General features: G+C 44.4%; 1 protein-coding gene across 6 annotated transcripts in view; it reads right to left on the reverse strand.

Annotated features, from left to right (window-relative positions):
* Window positions 1–23,917, reverse strand: part of camta1a (calmodulin binding transcription activator 1a) — a 283,696-nt gene that overhangs the window by 144,665 nt on the left and 115,114 nt on the right. For all 6 annotated transcript variants that reach the window (XM_035954376.2, XM_035954375.2, XM_035954373.2 and 3 more), the window contains one exon: window positions 14,562–14,629. In XM_035954376.2, the coding sequence (XP_035810269.1) occupies window positions 14,562–14,629 (68 nt within the window). The remainder of the gene's footprint in view (window positions 1–14,561; window positions 14,630–23,917) is intronic.

Consider the following 23,917-nt stretch of genomic DNA (forward strand, 5'->3'; position numbering starts at 1 on the left):
AGAGACACACACAAACACATATACACAACCTGTCCTATATTCCCAAGCCCGGCATTTACGTCAGCCTCCTGTTTAAGACACAGGCCACTTAATGGAGCATAGCCAAGGCACAATATGTGAGTTTGTGTGCGTGCGTTTCTGTGTGTAAGTACTTGTATGCGTTAAATTATGTTGGACTGAGTTTACCCGCTACAGCAGAGGCAAGGGAAGGACACACAACTCCAGTGGAACACACACAAAGTCAAGCACAATAGCCATTAAATCAAAAGCAATCTCTTTGCTCCTGGCAATTTACACACAGAGAGCTCTCACACACTCATGTATGTGTACATACACATACACAAACCTGACAAATACCACTATCAAATACAATGTGAGACTATTAGGTTACTTTAAAAGTGTGGAAAAAATGTGGGAGGAAATGAATGACATTCCAACAGTACATCCTCTCCAAACCTGAACAAAATGTGTCAGCAGTGGGAGTATAAAATCTCTGAATGAGAGTTTTTTTGGCATAGGAGATATGGAGAGAAATCAATTTCAGGGCCAAGTATGGTGCCAAGGACGTCCAGAAGGGCATAGCACTGTTGATCTGTTCATATCAATTTGCTCCCTCCTGTAGACAGAAAATGCCACAGTGTGCAGCGCTGCATCTTTAAGGAATATCGCCCCGATAACAGTGCCATAAAACACATCATTTTACAGTCAAACCATCTCTGTCTCAAACGTACTTGGAGCGGAAGCCATTTTCAAGCAACATAAAGTTTAACATGGCGCTACATCTGCCGAGCCTCTAGCTTCCACAATACATGAGACTGAGCAATTTAATTAGGGGACATGGGAGAGCATTGTGTGGCACTGCAATGAGCCCCACCCTTTCTATCCGGACCTGATCTCTCCCTAAACTTGTGGTCATCTCTGGAAGAGTGTGAGCTGTATTTCACTAAACAGCATGAAATCTGACAATAGTTGCAAAGTTTGTAACAAATGTATCATGAACACTGTGTTAAGTCACATTATTGTGACACAAAGCCTTCGCATGGAGGCAATTATACAGATGAGCAGCTTGTTTGTATCAGCCTAACAGTTTCCATTTGTAAAGATTTATGCCACCCTCCATGATTATGTGACAATGTTAAACATCATGAATATTTTAGATATACATATACTCATGGTCTCTAATGATGTTGTTATAACAGAACGCCGCAGCGGGATGCAAAATATACTATCACTGAGATATTTATGACCATCCAGCTGAAATACAGCAATTCATTCATCTTAAATACACATTTTCTACATGAATACATATTGAAAATAAACCTATTCAAAAGCGAGAGCAATTCCGAAGAAATGCATAGCAAAATAGTTTGAAAATAAGGTAGAGATTTAGATGAGCTGCTTTGATAGTCATTAGTCAACTGAGAAGCGACTTTAGCCCTGCCGAGATAACTTTTTGAACAATAACGTTTCCCTTGAAAAGTCATAAAGAAAATCTCCTTTAAAGTTTGCCTGATTTCTAATGGAGCCTCCCTCCACTGAGCGTTTCAACTACCTGAGTGAGAAGCGAGCAGATCACTAATGCACCCTAATTCAGACAGTATAGATTACAGACTGTCAGGGGAAAAAGTTTGATTTTTGCCTTGACCATTTGAGAGCAGGTTCCCAATATAAATTTAATGGATCAGTGGTGATGGAGGGCTGAGAATTGTGAAGGGCCTTAACACTTTCTATTGTGAATTACTCTGCCCAACTGGGATTGCTGTGCTCTGTGGACCCTTACTGAGAGCCAAATGATCTATACACAACCTAGAAAGATTACATGTTACTTGCTTAGTGCAAACGCTACTTTATAGCACGCTACCGTAGATGGAACCTTTTGGAAAACCACAGCTTCCGTGTTACATGTTGCCCAAAAAGTAAGCAGTATGGTATCTTTAAATGCCAGAAAAAGACTAAATATCAGTCTTGACTTTGTTTAGATGTTTCATAGGAGAACGTGAAACACAACATAAGTTCCCCTAATAGCAGTTCGGATAAATATGTGGGGTGTCGAGTGGTGGATGCGACGGGATTGGGCAGCTGGAGACGCAAAGGCAAAAGTTCAATTAAAATATTGAGGGAGTCAATTTGTTTGCCTTAATTACTTTGTTAATTTGTTAAAGCATCTACTTCAAAAAGTCACATTTTCTGCTGTGATAATGGAGCTACAGGGAGGGAGGGAGGGGCGGTTGCTTGGGTTGAGTGCTTTTTAAATGGCTCACCCTCTGGTTCTAAACACAGCGCTCAGTATGTCTCCTCACCCATCCCAGAGTCTCTTTTGGTGGGGTGTGTCGGTAATGAGGCCCTCCTGTAGTGGTGCGCTCCGCTCCTCTGTTGGTGGAGAAAAGCGCACCCCCGCCATGTCCTGACATTCTGACAGATCGGAGCCGTGGAAAGCATATGGCCAATGTGGCAATGCCTCCAACGTCCTCCAAACTGTCGTAGGGCTCAGGCATAATGAGCGGTAGAGAGATGAGACCAAGTTCTACACATAGGAGACATTAGTCATCACATTTTTTCCTCATCTGCCACGGATCAGCTAGAAAAAAGAAGAAAAAAACCCCTCTTACCTCGTATAAGAGTCAAGAGATCCCATGAATTTGTGACTTTACCGAAGAAAGCCATGTAGTTTAGCATGACAGAGCCAGACAAGTAGTCTCAAAGAGAGTGCATATCTAGGTGGCTGCCAGACATTGGTTTTATAAAACAATGCGAGCTCTTACAGATGAGTTAAAATTAAATGCCGTAAATGTGATTAAAATTACTGGTTGACTGGTCTAGTTGTTGTGTTGCATTTTACGTGCATCACAACGTGGAGTCAAATGGCTGACATGTAAGGGTAAAAAACAGAAAGAGATGTCACTGACTGAGACAGGAGTGAGTGATGGTGTGTTGGGCCAGGAAGTGGCCGCTCTCCCTGTCAACTGTCAGTGCCGTTAGTGTCCAGAAGCTGAAGTCCACAGCGACTAGACGTGATTTTAGATAAGGCGGCCATCCAGCCATGCCCTCGACATGGCCTCCCTCTGGCCCAGACTCCTCTGCCAGTCTCCTTCCCTCTCTCTGTCTGGCCTGTTATCCCAGACCGTCTAGACACCTCCCAGCACGCAATCCCTCACCCCAGCCAGCCCGGGCCATTCTCAGCTCCTCTGTTTTCTCTCTGCTCAACACTGCCTCACAATACTAGCTGGATAGAGGGCTGTGAAGGGCTACTGAAAAGGACAAAACAATGCCAGGCAGTCCTCACCGAAGGAATTCACTGGAAGGCTTAGAAAATGCTGCTCAGCACTGCATTTCAATCCTCCTGTGAGAGCAACTGAAATTATCACAATTCAAGACTTAGCTGAAATTCATCAGACAGTCTCAAGGGTTGACTCTAAGTGTGAACAGTTATAATGAGGCAGCCCGCACCAATCACTCTGTGATGTAGACACACCTCTAAAAAACAAAAATAACGAGTAAAAGTGCTTGAACCGCTTTTTGTATGCAAAGAGGCAAATGAATGAGAACAATGAGCAAGCCAAGAGGCAATTACAGAGTGGATGACTTCGGGTGCCTAGTGTTCTGTAGCCGTGGCTGGCAGTTAGAGAAGCCACAGGGTGTACGTCTAAATTTCTGAAATTCTTCACTCTCTGCACCCTCACAGTCCAACAGGTGGAGTTGGGACACCATACATTAATCGTAGCCCTAATGCAAAGCCCTTTAACCCTGACCTGCTGCAGTAGAAGGCAGGGGTTGCAATGCATCAGCTTCCCTATGCACAAAGCTAGAGGCTCACACCCATGAATGATCTCTATTAAATTACATGGATTAAATCAGAGATCCTTAATTAGGGCCCAATAAAAGCATCATGTGGTTTTTGAAACCTCTGAGCATGCCATGATTGGATAAAAATGTGAAAACATACTAAATGAAATTGGTTTACCGCTGAGTGTGCGCCCCATGACTCTTAAGTGGAGCAGCAAAGCAGGGGGAAATAAAGTGAGGAGAAATAAGTAAGAGAGAGAGAAGAGAGACGCAGATGCAGAGAGAGAGCAAGAGGGGAGTCTCAGGGCGAGTCACACCTCTTTGCCTCAGAAAAGCTCTTAAATTCCATGTGTGACCTAAGGGAGAGAGCTCTAAAGAGTCAGCCTAAGATGCTGTGATACAGAATCTGACAGAGCAGCGAGCTAATACGGTCTGCCACAAACCACACTGAGGAGTGCTACAGGCATGGCACAAGGCTCTTGGAGACAGGACATTCCTTGCATGCATATATTATATGAGCATGCAGAACACAAACCAACACGTACACACTTATAAACACTCAAGCACACACATCTGGGACATCAGGGCCTTTCTCTAAAAACTGGAGCGTAATGTTTCCCTGCTCCTGTGGACCCTTGCATTGCCAAGTGATGCAAGGGTCCACAGGAGCAGGATGGCCAAAAGCTTTTAAGTGCTTTAAACTCATAATAACCCTAATGCTTTGTCTCCCCCTGTGAGCTCCGTGTTTGTCGTAAGAAAATGAAATGCAGTCGAAAGCGATGCAAAGATGGGGGATGTTCAGAGATTTTGGGGGTTGCTGGGGATTTGGCGTCTGCAAAGGCATTAGGATGGGAACAGAGAATAAACAAGCTCCCAGGATGTGTTACGTGGTTCTGGGGAAAGTTGGAGAAAGGGAAGCACAAAACTGCAAGCATATAGGCCACAGGAGCACAGCACACATTGGGCTTCTTGTTTTGCCCTCGTCTCCTCATGCACATTAGCTTGTTATGTTGTTTGTGATGTTTCTATTTTTGAGAACATGGGATTGGGGGGAAAAATGCAGTAGCACTGTTACAATGCATAGCAGGGAATAGTAAGCACACAAATAAAAAAACACCCCCCAACCACCTTCCCACTCACCACTAATCCTCTGATGCCCTAATTGTGGGTACAGTCACCCCAGATTCACTTCTTCAGGGAGAGCGAAAGAAAGTGTGCTGAGGCTCTGGCTTAGAACAGACCACCCTGTTTTCCACTCAAAATGATTCCTCTGCCAAAAGACACAAGAACAGTAGGTGGTACTCTCTCTCCATTATATTTCACTTTTATCTCACTTCCCCTTTGCCTCTCCATCTTCCTGTCATTTCTAGCTCTCTTTTCTCTCCCTCTCCTCTCCTTCTACTGTAAACTGCCTAAGGTGATTATGGATTGTGACGGTTGTGGGTGGGGAAGGCGAATCCCTGTCTTTGTTTCCTTAAAATAGGTTTAATATACTATTACCCGATACAGTTGAGAACCTCTGTGAGATTGTTAACATGGGTTGCGGTACAAAGAAACAACACTGAGGTCAATATGGTGCTCACCACTGAAGATGGGGAAAATAGGGAGGTGGACTGGTACTTACTAAAAGCTTGCAGTTCTGCCTATCAGCAGGATGTGGAAGAAATCAAACATTCACAGGGGACACATTAAAACTGGCTAATAAACACTACCATTTGATTTCTTTTAATCAAATACACCATCATTCAGCTGAACAGAATTCCAAACCACAGGCCTCAGAAGAAGATGCTAGAAAGGAGGCAGCCACTGGTGGCTGACTGTGTTTTGTCTGAACAATGTTGCTACTGTTGGGAGGTCTGCATTGGAGCAGAGCCATGCCAGCCATTACAGCATCCCTCTATTTTCCTGTCTGGGTTTCTGTCTGTCTGTCTGTCTGTCTATCTCTCTTTCTCTCTTGTTCTCTCAGTGTCTGTCTCATACTCTCTCTCTTTCAGGCACAAAACCAAGGTGCACATTAGGTGCTGGTGCTGCACATTTGATGCTTGGCTGTCACTGTATCATTGTCTGGTGACATAAAGCGCAGTAAAGCACTGAGCAGTGATGAAGTGGAGAGGTTTTAAACCTGCGCTCACTGGCACATTTCTTGCCTTTCAACCAATGTCATTTGGAGAGTGTCATCATCCCACTGTGAAAGTAGCCAACCCCCACCCAAAATACTGAACAGAGACAGACAGAGAGAGAGAGAGAGAGAGGGCTTCCTTCACGGCAGCACTTGCTCCATTATTCCGCTGGAAGCTTGATTAGACAGAGGGGATAATTTATGAGCCACTTCATTGCCAATTCAACGGGCACATCACCTGTAAATAATTGAAACTCTTCATGTCCATTCCAACATAATCATATCGCTATCATGTTAATGTATCCAGCGGTGCTTTCCTTTGGGTCAGGTGCAGGACTACTTTAAATCTTGGCTGACCTGTCTCCATAACTCTCTTCTGTATCAACCTATCACACATAGAAAAAATAAAGATGATTGACTGCACTGAGAAATGATGAAAAATTTAAAAATGTGGTAAACAAATTCCAGACTTCGTTGGAGGTGGAGGGCGCAATTTTTTTTGTCAAGTTTGTTAATTATTTTTGCTCATGAAGTGGATAAGGAAGATTCATCACCTTCTCATTTATTTATCTCTGTCAGAGTTCTATCAGTCAAGCTGCGGTGGAAAAAAAGGCTGCAAGATTTAAATTGTAGTAGCTATTATGATAAGTTGATGGAGACAAGAGGAACAAGGGCTATCAAGCCCTTTGCTTTTTATTGTAGGGAATTGTATCATTGTGGGAACTGTCTCTCTCAAACACTCTTAATTATACCAGCACTTAAAAAAAATGATGTTAAATTGATGGGTATTTTTCTTACTTCATTTTAAAAATGTCATGAATATTAATTAATCCAATCTGAAATGGTTCTCACCTTTCCATCTGCGCACTCCCCTCAAATGTGCATGACAAAAAGATGTGAATAATTTATCAATTGACTTATATTTGAATTGATTAATTCACTAATGCAAAATTAATATATGGCTATCCTGCACATTTCACTATCTCCATCCTCTACCATCTTTAATGAAGCAGTAAAAGTAGTAAGCATGAATGAGGGAAGTAGGCAGGGGTATCTACCTATTACAAATGTAATAATTTTCATCAGAATCAACAGTGTATCTTCCAGACTGAGACAGGGAAGAAATACTCCAAGCAGTTCCATGCTGAGTGAGCCAGTGCCTGAGGGAACAGCTTTCTGCATGGTTAGGTGATTAAAAAAAAATAAAAAATCAAATAGGCATGGCATAAAGGGAGGGATGAAGACAAACTGCAGCAGTAAGCCAGATGGGTGAAGGGCAAAGGTTAAGTAAATAAAGGGGTTATGAACCTGAATGCTCTATATATTAGTGGCCTTGATGCAGAAGGCACACAGCAAGCCAGGTTGCTGCACTTTCTCGGCCGCTAAATGATGAGAAGGTGCAAGGGGTCAGTCCTGCCATTTGACGTTTTTACACATTTAATGGTGCCACATGGCAACTCGTCATCCGCTGTACTTCCTGTACTGGGAAGCTCAGTTGGGGCGAAGAAATGGGACAGAATGTGTGCCAGTGTGTGTGCGCGTGTGCGTTTATGCACACTCATGTCGTGCCTGTTCCTTTCTGGTGATTCACCCAGCTCTCTGGCAGCCATCCAGGACCTATTTTTTCCTTCTCTTTACATAACAGCAAACAGTATCATTGAAGCAGGGTGTCCTGTCCTTTCTCTTCCTTCTCCTCATCCTCCTCTTCTTGTTCCTTTGCCACTTCCTGTGCTTCCTTTACCCCATCCTCCAGCTTCCTGTATGAGTGGGAGCTTTTAGGACCTGACTGCGTGTTGCTCTGTGGTGCTGCTGTACCACCCATGGGACTGCGAAGTGACCAGTCAGGAACAGTTCTCGACCGCACCCAAAGCACAGACCAGATTCCAGGGAATGGCATGGAGAGGTGCGTGGGATGGGAAGCTGTTTTTGGCTGAAATGCCCCCCAGGGCTTTCTAAAGGCCCAGAATCTGCTATCCGTTACACCATATGCCTACAGGACAGCACCCAACTGTGCACCAGAGCACGATGGGCTGAAAATAGGGACTCACAGTCACAATCCTTACCGTACCGGCCAACATACGGCCATTCGGCACCAACCGAGCGGTGTGACAAGGTGGAAGAAAATGGTACAAGGGGAGGTGGGGAGCAGAGGAGGGGGGTTGAAAATAGAAAATCAAGGAGGTAAAGGGAGAGGAGCTGAAGAGAGCTTAGTTTGTGGGGAGAGATGAGGATGAGGGATGAGGGTAAGGCAGAGTGTCTGTGTGTTGCGAGTGTCAGGGTGTGTGGGAGAGAAGTGTAGGCAGGGTTTAGTGTCTGGACTGCTCAGTGACTCAGGTGTGAATAATACGTTAGGTCTACTTTGTGTGTGTAAGAAAGAGAGCCGGGGGGGAGAGAGAGAGGACACAGTGAAGTGCTGGGTCGGTGTAGGGTTGGTCGTCCATGTGTCTAGGTGGTGGAGGGTGAGCTCAGCTGTGTCTATGGCCCGCTCCACGACAGCCAGTATGCACGCTGCTCACCGGTGCAGAAGCGCTAATTGAATTAAGTCTTTATTATCAGGCTGCAGAGGCAGCACTTCTCCCCATCTCGGCCCGCTTGGCTGACACTTTCTCCTTGAACACCTGCTTGACATCAACTTCCTCCTCTATTTATTTATCCCCTCTCTCCTGTGGCCAGCTACTGGCTGCACTTCTCCCTCCCTTCCACGCCTTTCTCCATATTGGCATGCCGAGCAAGACAAGGCATGCTTAATTTTCACACTGCTTTTGTCTATCTGCACTGCACAATACTTCTCAACCTGGACAGCCTGACTTGGATACCTTCACTACAGCCCTATACGTCAATGTCTATTTCCATACAAAAAGGGACACATAATAAAAAGGATTAATTCCAAGGACTGATCCTGCCCTTCTTGGCCTTCAGCAGCAGCCCTGCTGAGCGTAGAGGGAATAAAGGCGATAAAGCTAGATGATGTTCTATGCTCTGTTGAATGGTCTCTGGTGGGCAAGCTGGCCAGGGTAATATACAGCAGCTGGGATGTGAACTAACATATATCTAGTCCCCTGTCCGTTTCCACTAGCCTCAGGCTCAGGCTGCTTCCCTGGGCTAGGCTTGGGCATTACTTTAGAGGACAGACAAACAAGAGGCACTATTAAGTTGGCTAGGAGTCTGAGGCCCAGGCACTTGGCACAGCACTAGCTGTAATCTATTGACCGTTTGCATTCTCCCTCCCATGCCCCAAAACCACAGGACTTTTCTCTATCTGTCAGTTGAATCCATTGCTCACCTCCCTCCATCTCTATCTGCTGTTTACTCACACTACTTTTCTTTTTTCTTTCCCTCGCCCTATGTCAGCTCAATCTCCCTCTATTCCATCTTTCTCCTGCTCTTTCGTCTATTTACGTAAATCCTTTGCCCCCTCACTTCTTCTCCTCCTCTCCACATCCATCACTATTCCTCCCATCTCCATCTCATCTGTTCGCCTCTCTTATCGACATGTTTCCATTTTCTAAACTGCTCTCGCTCAGTCATATTCACTCTTCTTTCAATGACCATTTTTCATTTTCTCTCTCTTTCATTCACTCTTACTTCATGCTCCCTGGGTTCACCTCACTCCTGTCCTCTCTGCTTTCCCTGGTGGGCTTTATTTTACCCAGCTCACAAGGCCCCAGGTGGGCATAGGTGCCCTTGTCAGGGTTGGAAGCAGCGGGCTACAGTGTCCTCCAGGGCCTGACACAATGGGGCAACCAAGTGTCACCATGCAACAAACTAAACTTTTACTCATGATGAGTTGGGATAAAAACAACAGCAGAGAAGAAGGACAAGCACAGGAAAGAGACACAGCCGAGCACACTGGTTCACCTCAGTCTCTTCACATTTGCTTGACATGCTGGCTTTTTTTCAGAACTTGGGCTTGATTCAGTGCCATATGTCCCACTGTCTTCATTTCAATGTGATCTCATCAAATACGTCTTCATCTTTTGTGGCTCTTTCTCTGTATGCATCCCCCTTTCTTTGTGCCATCTCCCAGCTCTCTTTCCTTTCCTATGTCTCTCTCTCGCTCTCTCTCCTGCTGCTCCTGTCCTCTTCCGCTCTCCTCTGAAACTCTGCCAGCCAACGAATGCCACAAAGCATTAGGACCAAACACTATCAGACGCCCTTCTCGGGCACATCCTACACATCAGCGGTCGCCCACAACATACATAAACACAGAGACACACAAGCACTCACACACAGAAAGTCCAGCACTTCCTCACACCATTTGCCAGACTTGGTGACAGAAAAGGAGTTTACACATAGGCCTTGAGAGTCACAGTGGCAGACTCAGCCAGATACTACCTCTCTTACTAAAAAGGGGCGCACACACACATAGCATACACAAGCACTCTATTGTTAATTCAGAACATACTCAGTTTCACTTGTAATTACGCACACACACGCCACCTCAATGCATTCATAAACGCTTGCATATGTTCATCCACAATGCCGTTTTCAAATGCATAATCACGGTCTCTCAAGCTCGGAGACATACTGTGTGCATACGCATGAGTACATTTACGTATGTATACACATGCGTAAACACAATACCCTCTATTTCCTTCCGACAGTCACACACACCACAATGTGTACAGGCTCCATACACAATAGCAAACACCATACACAATAGCAAACAAACAGTCATTAGTAGATTTCAGGCTGCCTCTCAGTTCTGCTCCACTCTGTTGTTGTTGTACCCGTGCCTCTGGGGTGGCGCCACTGCTGTAGGTTTTAATAAAAGCATTGTCTTTGGAAGCTGTCTAAAGGGACTTGGTTTCATTTTGGAGTGCTGCTGCTGCTGCTGCTGCTGTTGCTGTGGATGTGGGAGGAGAGAGGGCTATTGCGCTGGGACGTGGGGGCGGCTAGGTTCAGTGTCATTGCAGGGCCCTCCAAGGACTGGTGCTTATTGTTTGATAGTTTCAATATACAATGTGTGTGTGTGTGTGTGTGTGTGAGAGAGTGTGTGTGTGTGTGTATGTGTGTGTGTGTGTGTGTGTGTGTGTGTGTGTGTGTGTGTGTGTGTGTGTGTGTGTGTGTGTGTGTGTGTGTGTGTGTGTGTGTGTGTGTGTGAGAGAGAGTGCATGTGTGCTCTGTGGTCATATAAGCACATGTGTAAATTTATGCATTCCAAACTTGTGTGAAAGTCAAAGCAAATAGCTGACACAACCCACCACTTCAACTTTCCAATAGCTACAACAAGTCTACTGTATCTTTATACTCGGCAAGCGAGAGGTGATATAAATAAACACACACACACATGACAGGCGCAGAGCTCTCTCTCTGTTGTGTTTTGAGATGGGTTGCTGTTAACCAATCCTATAAAACAAACAGTGGAGACAAGAAACACTAATGTGCAACTGCTCCACCATGAAACCGTGTTATGTTTAGGGGGATGCTCTGGATAACGAGCTATCGCTATACGACACACAGGTGTCCATTAGCTCTTTGGGCTGACCAATCTGTGACACCATCTAGTCAATAGTTACTCCATCTGTCAGCATTCAAACACCTCTGAGAAAGCCCCTCGAGGAGACATTTGTGTCATTTATGATGGACAATGAATGCCTGCTCTCAACAGGAGCACAATGTTACGCCCATGATGAGGTCAAATAAAATGTTATTGTCTAGATTTGGAACCACAATTCTTCGCCTTCCTTCTGTTTTCACCCTTCTCCCACAGGCGCCTTCAGATCCCATCAGCTGAAGCAACACGGACACATCTTTAAAAAGGCAAAAGGAAAGAATGACTATGGCTATCCGGAAGGATGCAGTAGAGGAAAATCCTAATTCTCCCCTTTAAGTGTGTTCCCTCCTGTGGAGAGAAGGTGCGGGGTAACGGCCATCTTAAATCACAGCCTGGCCATGGCCTTCATTAAAGCCATAATGCCAGGCTCTCCCTTTAATGGAAATGGAAGCCTGCGAGGCTGTGGGTGTAAATTAAAGTGTAAGGCCCGAGTAGGGAAAGATTTCCCCAGCTCTGACAGGTGCGGCCTGAATTAGCTGTAGTGCTGTTCAAGCAGTCAGTGGGAGAACACTGGTATTGATTTTAAGCACTGTTGCACTTCCTATCTGAAAGGGAATGTGTATTACCAGAGCTAAGCACATCAATCACTCAGCATTCCACCACTCTCCCCTGGCATGCTTCAGATTTTGAAATGATAAACAAACAAAAACAGACCCAAACAAAAGACAGCACTGGCTATGCGGTTACTGTAAGGGCTTCGCTCCTGCGCATCAACATTAACTTCGTAAAATACATCTGTGCATGTATGCAATTGGTCTACTTCATCTTCTCTTCCTTGTGTTGACAGAATGCCATCTCTATTCAGGGCATGTCCTGCGTTGCGTGTCACCTTGATCAAACAGCTGGCGTCAGCTCCTTGAGCTCTGGCTGTGGCCCACTCCCATGTTTATGACCTGCATGTGTCAGAGTTGTTACATGCATGCAGTGCAGCCATGCAGCGCCGTGCCTCTCCGAGTATGACCCCGCTGCTTATCTCTGCCTCCCATCATACCCCGCTGACCCGGTGTAAAGGCACTGGCTGGGGGAGAATTAGCCTACTTAGCCTATTCCCCACAGGGGTCAACCCACACGCAGACACACAGACAGCACACCAACAATCAAATGCAAACACGCCAACCCACATGCACCCAAGATGCGCGATGACAAATGATAAGAGAACACTTAGCCACAGGTGTCCCGAGAGTGACCTTTAACCTGTGACCTTGAGCAGAAAGCTTTTCATAAAGAGGCCGGCCATCAATCAGCTCCCATCAATCACACAAATACGCCACATCCCTTCACTCCCTCTAACCTTTCCTGGCCACAACATCCATCACGACACCCTAGCTTTTCACTGACATCTGGAAAAACACAAACACTTCACAACCTTTTCCCCCTGACTCCCCTCTTGGGAAACACACACATACAGTAAACACACACGTCTTGTCCTGCAGTGACGGCTTCTCTAAAACATGCGATGTTTTTGTGTTGTTGTCAGGTGATCTGTAGGTGGACACTAGAAGCTGCTCGCAGATGACACATCGGGGATATCAGCACCTGTACGGAGTTGTGACATGGGGTTGAAATCCCTGAGCACAAAGGCCACTACATAACAGACAAGCAGCGGTGACAGACTGCGGCCATAGAGCATCCTGAGGACCATTTGGATAGAAAGTCACTGGATCAAAGGTCCTTCACAACTCACACACAAATCATTTTTTGGCTGTCCTTTGCAGGAGGATTCCTGCACTGACATTTGTAGCACTCTACTACCAAAAACTTGCTTAAGATAGGAAGTTATTTTAATTTTATTTTTTCCTTCCTACAGCAAAAAAACAGTACATGTATATTCCGGAAAGTGTAACAAAAGTGATTGTAATTTAAACTATACACGCTCCATCTCATGATTAAATAAGCCTGACAATGGTGTCATTTTTGGTGAGTTGACGAGCAGAGGCAGGAAGGGGAATTTCTGATTTTGAAAAAAAAAAGAATAAAAAAAACACACAGGTGAGCTCAGTGCTCTTTCGGCCTATAATTACACCAGAGAACATATTCTAATTGGCAGTGTCTTTGTGCAGAACTATTATCAACGTCCCTCCGAGGCAGTGGAAGAGAGCAGGGGTGGGGAAAGATATGTGAGCAATGGGTTCTATGTCACTAAGCCCAGGGTCCATTTACACATGGATGAGGATTGCTAATAATGCCAACATAGCAAGTCCAGCTCAGAGAAAAAGATAAAGAAAGGTTTAACATTGCTGAGCTGATTCAAAATGCATGAACATGTAAACTTTAGTAAAAGGGGTGATTGTGTGAACAGGCCGTATTTGCTGTAGCAGTGAAATGACTGTGTGGTCTAACAGTGTGACAGCAACGTTGAGACAGTCCATTTGAGGCCAATGATGCCAATACTGGACCTGTCCAAAACAAAAAGATTAGCCAAAGCTAATCAAACAAAGAGCTGCCTACTGCTGTCAAATGTAGAGGAACACTATGACAAAGTCACATGTATTATTAATTATCATTCTGCATATGTTAGATAATTACATCGCAGCCAGTGCTAGCACAAAAACGTTTACTTACATTAAATTTCATGCATAAGACTTTGCTGAAACGCCATGCAGATATGTTCTTCATTTGCAAATTGGCTCTATATGTATCAGCATACATTATCAAAATAAATGAGGTGCAATGCTGGGACCACTATTTTATTTCAAATATCACAGCAGCTCTTGGCATTTTGTTCCACATGTGGGTGTGAAGTCTGACCCAGACAGTTGAGGGTGGATGTACAGACGGATAGGGACATATTAACATACCATTCAAAGCAGATGCTGCACCAGTGGATATTATTTTAATTGGCATGCGAAAAGGCAATTATTAGTCAATATTAATATTCTATCATTAATCTGCAAACTTTTCTGAACAGCCATGAGCAGTCTGTAATATTAAACATCCTACACTGAACTTGAAGGTGGTTGCAAGCTGTGCACGAGGAAAATTGTCTGAGAAAAAAAATATGTAAAACCAAAAATGGAAATGTTGGCTCCCTGAATGTAATACTTGTGGGGCTATGAATCTTAACTTATGCTTTAAAAGAGGGCAGAAGTGTAATTGTCTTACCTTGTTTTAGGGGATGTCGTTAGCCATTCTTCATGCTTTTCAAATGTTATCAAGTAAGCTGCGATCTCCTGTGAAAAAGAGAAGAGAGGGGAGAGGAAGGGAGTGAGGCTTAGATATGTCATCTTTAATCACTGTTCTCTTGTGTTTGTAATACATCGGTGAGACTGCTTCATTGATATTCAGACAGTCTAACCAGCAGCACAAACACAGGAAAGACGGAAACAGGGGCAGTGCTGGGGAGTTCAGGCAGGTAAATGCAGACTGGTAAAGTAAAATGAAAGACAGAAGTGGAATGCAGCTGAGGTCAGATCATCTTCTGAGACCATCACTGTTACGAAAGCTTTGATCAAGTTCTCCTCTGAGGACATCAAGGTGCTCTCAGAAAGATTGACGTCTCTGTGTTTGAGAGTGAGCAGCTTTTAACATTTTTGGTCCGATCCTCCCCCAAATCCCTTTGATCTGCCCTTGACACTCCTCTATGGATCAATCCACTCTTTAACCTTTGAATAATAATTATACGCCAGTCTCACAATATTGACATGTGTGTGTACTGCTACTTCAGAAAAGGCTGTAGATCCTTTGGAGTCAGTTGTGTACAAAGAGATGCTATAGACACTGAAGTTTAAAAAAAAAAAAAAGAGTCCAAACTGCCACTGGCATAAATAGAGATACTTCAAACACTTTCATGTTTCCCATGCTCGCCCTGCCTACTGCATCAGTCTGAGTGTAAGGGGGAACACGCTAGACCATACCCAGCCATTTTCTCACCAAACTAATGGGCAGAAATGAAAGCACTTTGGATGCTGGTAGACAACCTAATGATTACCAGCGACAGCCAGCAATTCACATTTCAGCAAGAACATTCGTCAGACTCTTAGAGAGAGCTAGACACAAGGACAGATCTGCTGCCATCTTACACAAAAACATTGTCTTTTCAGTTTCTAAGGATGTGTGCCCCTTCTCATGTTGGAGTGTCAACAAACCTTTAAGAGTAAATGTGCTGTTCCAATATTGGCTTGCTTGGTGTGTGAGTTTGAAAAAGGCCTCCTCTGAGACCCTATGTTGTTGCTCGACCTGTCCAGATGGGGCAATAATGTCTGCAAAACGGCAGCTTTAAACCTCTAAAGCGAAAAACTGGAAAAACATTAGACATACTGTACAGTATATGGCAGCACAAAGGGATCACAAAAACCAAGCCAGTTGTTTTTGAGTCTTCTCGAGACTGTTTCTTTCCCCCTTTTCTCTTTGAATGCACACACTAAATTATGCACCATTGCGAGGAGGCTCCCAATCGTGCTTCAAAGCTGTGTCACAAGTGTGACCTGGCACAGACACAGCACACTGGCGATAGCCCACAGGGATGCTGCAGGGTGCTGCGGTGTGAGGGGTTCCCAGGCTGGCAGGGGTCCCAACAGAGAGAGGGTGGTAGCATGACTGGCACTGTTGCCTCCAGGTGCAGGCTAGGAGATAATGCTGTGTTGATTAACTTCCCGTTCTCCTGCCATAATGACCGGAGGCACTGAAGCCATGACAAGATGGAGTCTTGAATTAAGAAAAAGACAGGAAGGGGATGAGGCTGTCAAGAGGAGCTCTGGGATTCTCCTCTTTTACAACTTCTGCTTCAACATAAAAAAGAAAAAAAAAACAATAAAGTAATGGAAAGTAACTACAGTCCACAACCTTGTCGACTGGATGAGCTACAAACTTGTTCTGCTGATGTAAAAACATACGGAGAATGTGTGATGTTAGTTGAGCCAACAACAATTACATTGTTCAAAAGAAAAAAAGGCTTAATAGGGTCACAATAACGTTACTTTTCTGCATACATTTATACGTAAATTATGCTAACACGGCAGTGATTAGATTAATCCCTGCTATTCTGTGTTCATTTTGGGAGGGATAAATGGCAGCGGGAAGCTCCTTCAGTGACCTCTGCGCCTGTTAGCACATAGCCCTTTCCATCACTCTTGTCTTAAAGTCGAGTCACAGCCTCAGCCTCAGTATGAAATAGGGGGCCACATGGTCTCGTATTTTGAAAAATTAAAGCACGCACAAAAAAAGGGAAAAGAGAAGCATGCCTCTACTTCTGGCTCTTTGCTCACCCCTCCCTCTCTGAACAGATGCCAGGGATTATTCCAACCCCCCGACCAGCCATAAAGGTGCAATAATCTTATGGTGAGGAAACAAACAAAAACAGACGTGCAGCCATTAAACAGCTGCAAGGAGACAAAGTTTGCATGGGCGGCATAATGAGAGGCTAGCATGCGTTCAGGTTGAGCAAACACGCTTGCGGGTTAGTGCAAGAGGGGTGGAGGGGGAAACGGGCAAGCGGTGTGCAGAACACTGATGGTGCATCAAAGTCAAACCAGCAGCTGTCAATGGGCTCTGGACTCTATCTGCTGACCTCACTGCCTCTGGCCTGCTCTCCGTCACAGGGGAAATATTCAGAGGAGGCTCTCTGTACACACAGCTCCTACCTCACTCTTACTCTTAGGTCAGAATCCACCTTATGCAAGGTTGTTTGTACTTTGCTCCTTTATACTTCAGCCTCCCCGCTGACATGATCCCTGCAGGGGTCTTATCTCTAGGTGTTTTTGAAATAAAACGTATGAAATATGCAGAATATATCACTTACTGCAATGTTTTCTGCATAGCCTAAATTAAGGCAAACTCTCTTGGAAGCCTCATGTAAATAAATAACAATCAGCACAAGCTAAAAGTGAACCGGAGAGTAAGTATGAGCAATACCTCCTCTAATTGACACGGTGGGAAAAAAAAGAGGGCCTTTCATTTTCCAGGGGAAAGAACAACCCGGAGCTGTTTGTTGTAACCCAGCCATCTCATTTGTTTCTTTTGTCTCGGTAAAAGCTGCGACACACTGTTAGCAGAGGGGGCCGCCCCAGAACATGACGGAGCAGTCTAGCAGTTCCAGGGCTGATGAAGATGGAGAGCGTTGGTGTGTGTGTGTCTGTTTCTGTCGACCGAGTTACAATCAGAAGGCCTGATTACCGGTTACCTGTCTGTGCCTGGCACGTTATTAACATGCTCTTCAGAGGGTGTCACTCCTGTACTCATCAGTGTGTCACCCCTTTAGTTTTCTCTTCTCATAGCCTCCACACACCCTCTTCTACCTGACTCACTCTCATTCTTTTCTTCCCCATAACCGCCGGGGTGAAAAGGAAAGCCACCATGAGAAAATTTTCATTTTGAGATGACTGGCTTTTACTGTCTCGCTTTTCAAATGATATTTTCAGTCTAGAGGTACAACGTTTTCTCCAGAGAGAATCAGCTTTTGAAATGTCTACCTATTTGAAATTGGAGATGACACTAACATATTCATCCCATTTCAATTCTTTGCACCACGAAAGGGGGAAATGGGAGCAGGAGCAGTAAACTCTCAGAAAAAAAATGTACACTATTTGACTCATCCCGTATTGTAATTGTCTGAAAATTTATGTTTCTAGACCCGATCAGATGGATTCAATTAGACCTTTGCCCCTTGTTGCTTCATGACACCATTCTTTGATGGAGATATTCCATAGAAGATTCACTGTTCTGGGATGACTTGAGGCTAGATTGTTTTGCCGTAGCCTCTGATTCTCCATCTCAATAGCAACTTTGATTTATGGGAGAAAAGAGAAGTGTTGAGAGGACCAACGCTTCAGCATTTGGATGACAGGCCTGATCACTTGAAACAACTGTCGCTGTTCCATTAGAAGGAGAGATAGGAGTCTTTTGGCATTATCTCAGGACACATCAGACACCTGTCTCTAAACACCATCAATAATGCCTCCTTCCGCATCCACAGCGCATTTCAGCTGACAGAAAATGAGAGGTGGAAATGATACAAAGCTGCGAGACAAAACACGTCTTCTCAGCTTTCCTTTTGTGCTACCCCTGCATGGAAACACTCAGAGTTATCTCATTGTCTGAGAATTCAGTGTTAGTTTTTAAAACCCACAATTTACTACACATTATGTAAAAACATAGAGTAATGACTCATTCTTTGTGAGCTCAGCCATTTAAATCCAGTCTTCATCACCCAAAAAAAGGATTCAACAATTACAGCATATGTTTGTCCATTACTGTATTATTCCAGTTATACTGGTGCTCTAGTGACACTAATGAAAATGCACTTAATGAATAGCTGTATTAGAAAAACTAACTTTAGCAACAGTATTGATTGCCCTAAAAGCCTGAGCTAATGAAATGAATATGAGAGAGCAGGAAGATGTGAAAGAATAGATGGAGCAAAGTTTGGTTAGAGAGCAGAGCACAGCGCCTCCAGCCTGCCTCATGGTGAAGTCTAGGGAATGCATCCTCAAAGCAGTGACCTTGCCCTGCACTTGAAAGCAGGAAGTGGATGAGAGGGGGACAAGGGAGGGATACGGTTAGAGGAGCCCTCCCCGATGACCTGGGTTTTGCTGTGGAGTGCCAGGTCATCCGATATTTCCTCCAGGGCAGCCCAGGAAACCAACCTTCCTAGAGCCAGGCGCAAATGGACTGGTGGTTGTTCGGGGAGAGTGGAGGGGCTGGCTGAAACACCAGGCTATCATAAAATTCAAATGCAATTAGACACAGATAGCGATGAGCGGTGAAGAAAGGGGTGGAGAAGAAGGGTAAGAGAGTTACTGAAAAGGGCGAAGATAATCAAAAAAGAGAGAGGAGAAAGAAAGTTTGAAGTTTTTTCCCCATGACAATGATAAATGCATTTAAAACAGGAGGAGTGTGAAGGTATGGTGATTAAAAAAGCGTGCTTTGGTTCGATTCTGCAAGCAAAAGCACCTTAGCTGAATTATTTTGGGTTTTTTGTTTATACTTCATGAATTCTTAATGTACTAGCAATAATGTATCACACACTGTATCTATGTAATCTCATATGGCCGTATTACTCTTTTAAGCTGGGGAAAAGTAGTGAGGTGGAGTGAATCTATTTTAGCAAGCTGTAACCTCCAGCTAGCCTTTAAGATTGTTTGAGCACATTTTATAATAAGATGCAGTGGATCTTCTATCAAGACAAATGGTCAGGACAGAGGGAAAAAGAGAAAGTGAGAGGGATGAGTCACAAACAGAGACACAGGAGGACAGTGAGAGAGTTGAAAAAGTGAAAGTAAGCAACAATAGAGTATGGAGCTGTTGACAGCTGCACTTGGCATCTGTGGAAGAGGAGTGAGGCTGTTCTATGAGTCCCTGTGCTGGGTTAAAAAGATGCCCTCTCCAGCATACTGCTCATTAGGACCTGCATGGGGTTTTCCTACTGAAAGGGAGGGGTGGAAGTCACACTGTGTCCACTCTGCTACTCCACTGTAAAGTGCAACAGAGCTGTTCTGCTCTATACCTTACCCACAACAACAAACCATCTTGCATTTTGACAACTGATGTGTCAGGCAGAAAACTATATGACCGTGGCCAGACAAACTTCTGTGTGTAACAGTAAGCTAGCTAAAAAAAAAAAAATTTAATTAAAAAAATATATGTTCATTCACGCACCACACCCAACAGTCTCCAAGCACACAATGTATGTCTTCACCACAAAAGGTCTTACCATACGTTTAAAACACACCTCGGGCAATTTTGTTCTGTTTGTCCATCTCGCTCGCTATTCACCTTCTCAGCTCCTTGCCATATAGGAGGTGGAAAGAGCAAGACAAGCCGTCCACTGGCCTACATTATACATAGTTCTGGGATCAATTTGGCATTGATCCTGGATAGCTTAGATGTTTTCCAGTAGTTGGTCAATGCCTCTCTTCACATTTCTGCTTGGCATGCTGGTCATAAGATTGTTCTGAAAAAGGAGGCATTCTCATGGGGAGACTCCTCTCACTCCTCAACGCCTCCCTGCTCCCACAATCAATGTTACCTACAGCAGCTGCTATGCCAGCACTCTGCTTTTTGTTTAGTATATCACTTCTATACACTTTCGTACAAGAGCAAGACTTAGCAGTAACCGACAAAAGTGCGAGAGGAGGATTCTTGCCTTGGGGAGGGCGGGGGATGAGTGTGTGTGGCTGGATGGTGGGACGGGGCTGTGGTGGCTCAACATCCTATTAAGACACTCAATGTTGGCTCTTTCTTTAATGTGTCAGCCATCTGTATGTCGTAAAGACAGGACAAGTGTTCAGCCACCAGTGAGGCATCTGGCTTGTCAGAGAGGCCTATTCTACTCCAAAACTTTGTCAGAGTTAAAATATAGCAATTTCACAAGAACAGTTACAATAAATTCCGAAGCAGCACCAATTAGACAGCAGCATTACAGCAAACAAATGAAAATAAAATAAGCTACAGTAACCTTATCAATTACCTGGGTTAAACACTAGCCATGTAGTTTGAGGGACACTGGGTGACTGTGATGAACAAGAAAAGAAAATATGTTTTAATTAATATTACTAAATCGCAACATTACTTCACAAAGGTTGTTATTTACAAAATAAGTCAAATTAAACTGTACCTAATATCATAATCACACAATAGATATTAGATGTCTTATTCCATCTGAGTTTTTATCCCCACAAAAGATGGCTCTGCTGGCTGTCTAGGGAACATGTAATGAGTGTAAGGAGAAAAAAATAGTTACAATTTTATTTGTGAAAAAATATTAATTATATGGGTTGACTATCTCACACCACTTACATATAAAATCAAACAAATTCTCAATATCATTGATTTTTTTTGCTGCAGTCTTTGCCCCTTGATACTGTGTATGTGAGGGACCTCAATCCTATGTGTCCATTCTTGCTCTCTCTGTCTCGAAATGAGAAACTGCAGCCATATGCTGAAGGGGAAATGGGACCGACAGAAGGAGAATGAAACCAGGACCAAGAGGGAGCTGGCAGGAGGCAAGATTGTTTTAGCTCTGGTGCCATGGCTGCTGTCTCGGATGTTCACTGAGAAGATGTTATTATTTGGTCTTGAAGGACTACAATGGTCAACCACTGCCTCCCACATGTAGCAACGTCACAAAAGATGACAAAAGGGGAATAGCAGAGAGACTCGTGTACAACAGACCACAAGATAAACCTGGAAGACTCACAAGAATGGTTAACGTGGGAATGGATATACAGCATGTGTAGTATGTTACAGACACCGAATAAGAATTGAACATAAAGTTGACTGAGATGAAATTCATCCATCTTTGTCAGCTGTAATTAGGGTCCACTGTGACCCAGTGGTTGCTGCTATGGAATTGTGTGTCCGCTGATGTAAAGCCCATATGGAACCTCCTACTGCTGTACACTTGAGAGATGTGTCTTGTGTAATGATTCTATTATACCTCTTTCGACTTCTATCTCTCCCTCCCTTCCTTTCCCCGGGGCTCTAACTTCTGGCAAGACTTCAAGATGTGTTGGAGGTTTGACGAAAACGCGGTACACTACATTAGTAAACAGGGCAAAAAAAGTGCGTGTGTGCGTGCAGACACGTGGTGGTGCGCTACAGGGCACGGCGGGAAGTGGCCAGGTTCACTTCCTGACGCCCCGTGGCTGTCTGACCTCTGGCGTCCGCGCTGCACGTCCTCTTCATCAGCTATGCAGCAGGATGTCTGTTCCCCCCTGCTGACAGCCCAACCAAGGAGAACGGAGAGTGGCGGAGCCTCCATGATGCTGACCTTACCCCAGCCCCACTGCCGAGACTCCAGGCTGTTCCCCCATTCTGTTGCGAACTTTTCTCCTCCTCAAAACCCAACTTTTGTCCACCAAAAGAGGGAAAAAAACTGCAGGAGTAGTCAAACCTACTAAAGGAGGGGGTTCTCTCTTTCCAGTTCTTTACTATATGTCTTTCTATTTGACAGATGCTCATGTTTTGTAAGACAGCAGATGCTGGAAGTGCAGTGTCACAATGTACAGCCAACAGCCGGCAGGTCTGTTTGATTCCTCATATAATTTCACAATATGATAGAGTGTACACATAAGTGTTACATTTGTTGCTTTCTTATGCTTGGTGTGAGAAAGATATTACAGTGAAAATCCACTGAGAGGGCATTAAATGTCATCTAAATATAATTGAGGTGTGATTTCTCTCTGTGGAGACATTGTAATAATCTAAGCACTATATCCGCAAATATCACCAAAATTTTCCCAAAAGTCAAGGAGCGATGGTATCACGTATAAATGAAGTGACAGTGGAATGTAGAAGGTCACCATTCACTTCATATCAATCAACTGATGTCAGCTTTCATTTTAGGGCTCCTGCAGGACCCATCCAAAGAGGGGAGGGCCGAGGTGGAGGGATTCTCACATCTTCCTCAAAAGGCATAAATGAGCAGAGTTCTGTCTCATGTGATCCCGAAAGCCTATTTATTTCAGGCTCCAAAATCAATTAATGCCCGCATTATCCTCTGAATTCCACTATTCAGTGCAGCCAAATGACTGGGGCACCCTTGCATGAAACCAATTTTAACTTTCAATCCGAGACATCCACCAGAACCACCTACAGGTCTCCCTTCAGATTTGCAGCCATCTTTGACCGTGGTGTCATGCACGTGTGCCTGCGAGCATGTGGTGCACATTTGTGTCCGCGCATTTGTAGCATGCTGTGCCGAGAATCTGTGGGGTTATGAAAAGTTTAAAGCGCTCGGTTCAGCCTGATCTCAAGCTGCAGCTATAAAGTGAAATAGCCCCTAAATGCAAAAATGCAGAATGTACTGACAGGAGGACAAATTGTGATGCGCGATGTAAAGCCTGCTTCCTGTGGTAAAGGCAAGGAGAGAAGATGTGAAAGAGAGGAGGGAGAAAGAGGTGGAGGAGGAAAGAAAGAGTCAAAGAAACAGATTGAAGAGGTGCATTATGTGTAAAAGGGCAAAATGTTATGCATTTAATCGAATACAGCAAGTAGCGAAGGAAAACCTCCTGTCCGTCCTCAGAAAGTGTCACCTTCTGCTCTTCAGACAGAGAGAAAAGACATGAAGACAAGGCATGTCTGAAATTTCACCTAAGAGATGGTCAAATCTCCAGCTCAGGCCAATTAGCTGGCAGAAAGTCTTTTTTTCCCCCCTCCAACTACTCGTCAGCATGAAAGGATCACCCTTTGTCTGTCAGACTCATGCCTTTATCCTGTGTTTCTACTTCCTCTACACATTCTGTGCAGCACACAAACACACACTTTTAATTCTTACATGAACAGGTTATATTCCCGCAACTCCCTTTTCTGTTCCTGCCATCTCTCTGTCAGCACACACATGTCCAGGCAGAACACACACACACATATATGAAAGCTAACGGTAAATGCAGACCCACATAGTATGAGTCAAATCCTCACATGAACTGCACTCATTTCATCTCCTCTCAGCTCCTGCCATCTCACTGACTGATGTGACTGTTAGTTCTGGAGGAGGGCTCTCTTTAATTGAAGTGGGTGTGAGT

The sequence above is a fragment of the Amphiprion ocellaris genome, chromosome 8 (assembly GCF_022539595.1).
Source record: "Amphiprion ocellaris isolate individual 3 ecotype Okinawa chromosome 8, ASM2253959v1, whole genome shotgun sequence".
In the NCBI taxonomy this organism is placed as follows: domain Eukaryota; kingdom Metazoa; phylum Chordata; class Actinopteri; family Pomacentridae; genus Amphiprion; species Amphiprion ocellaris.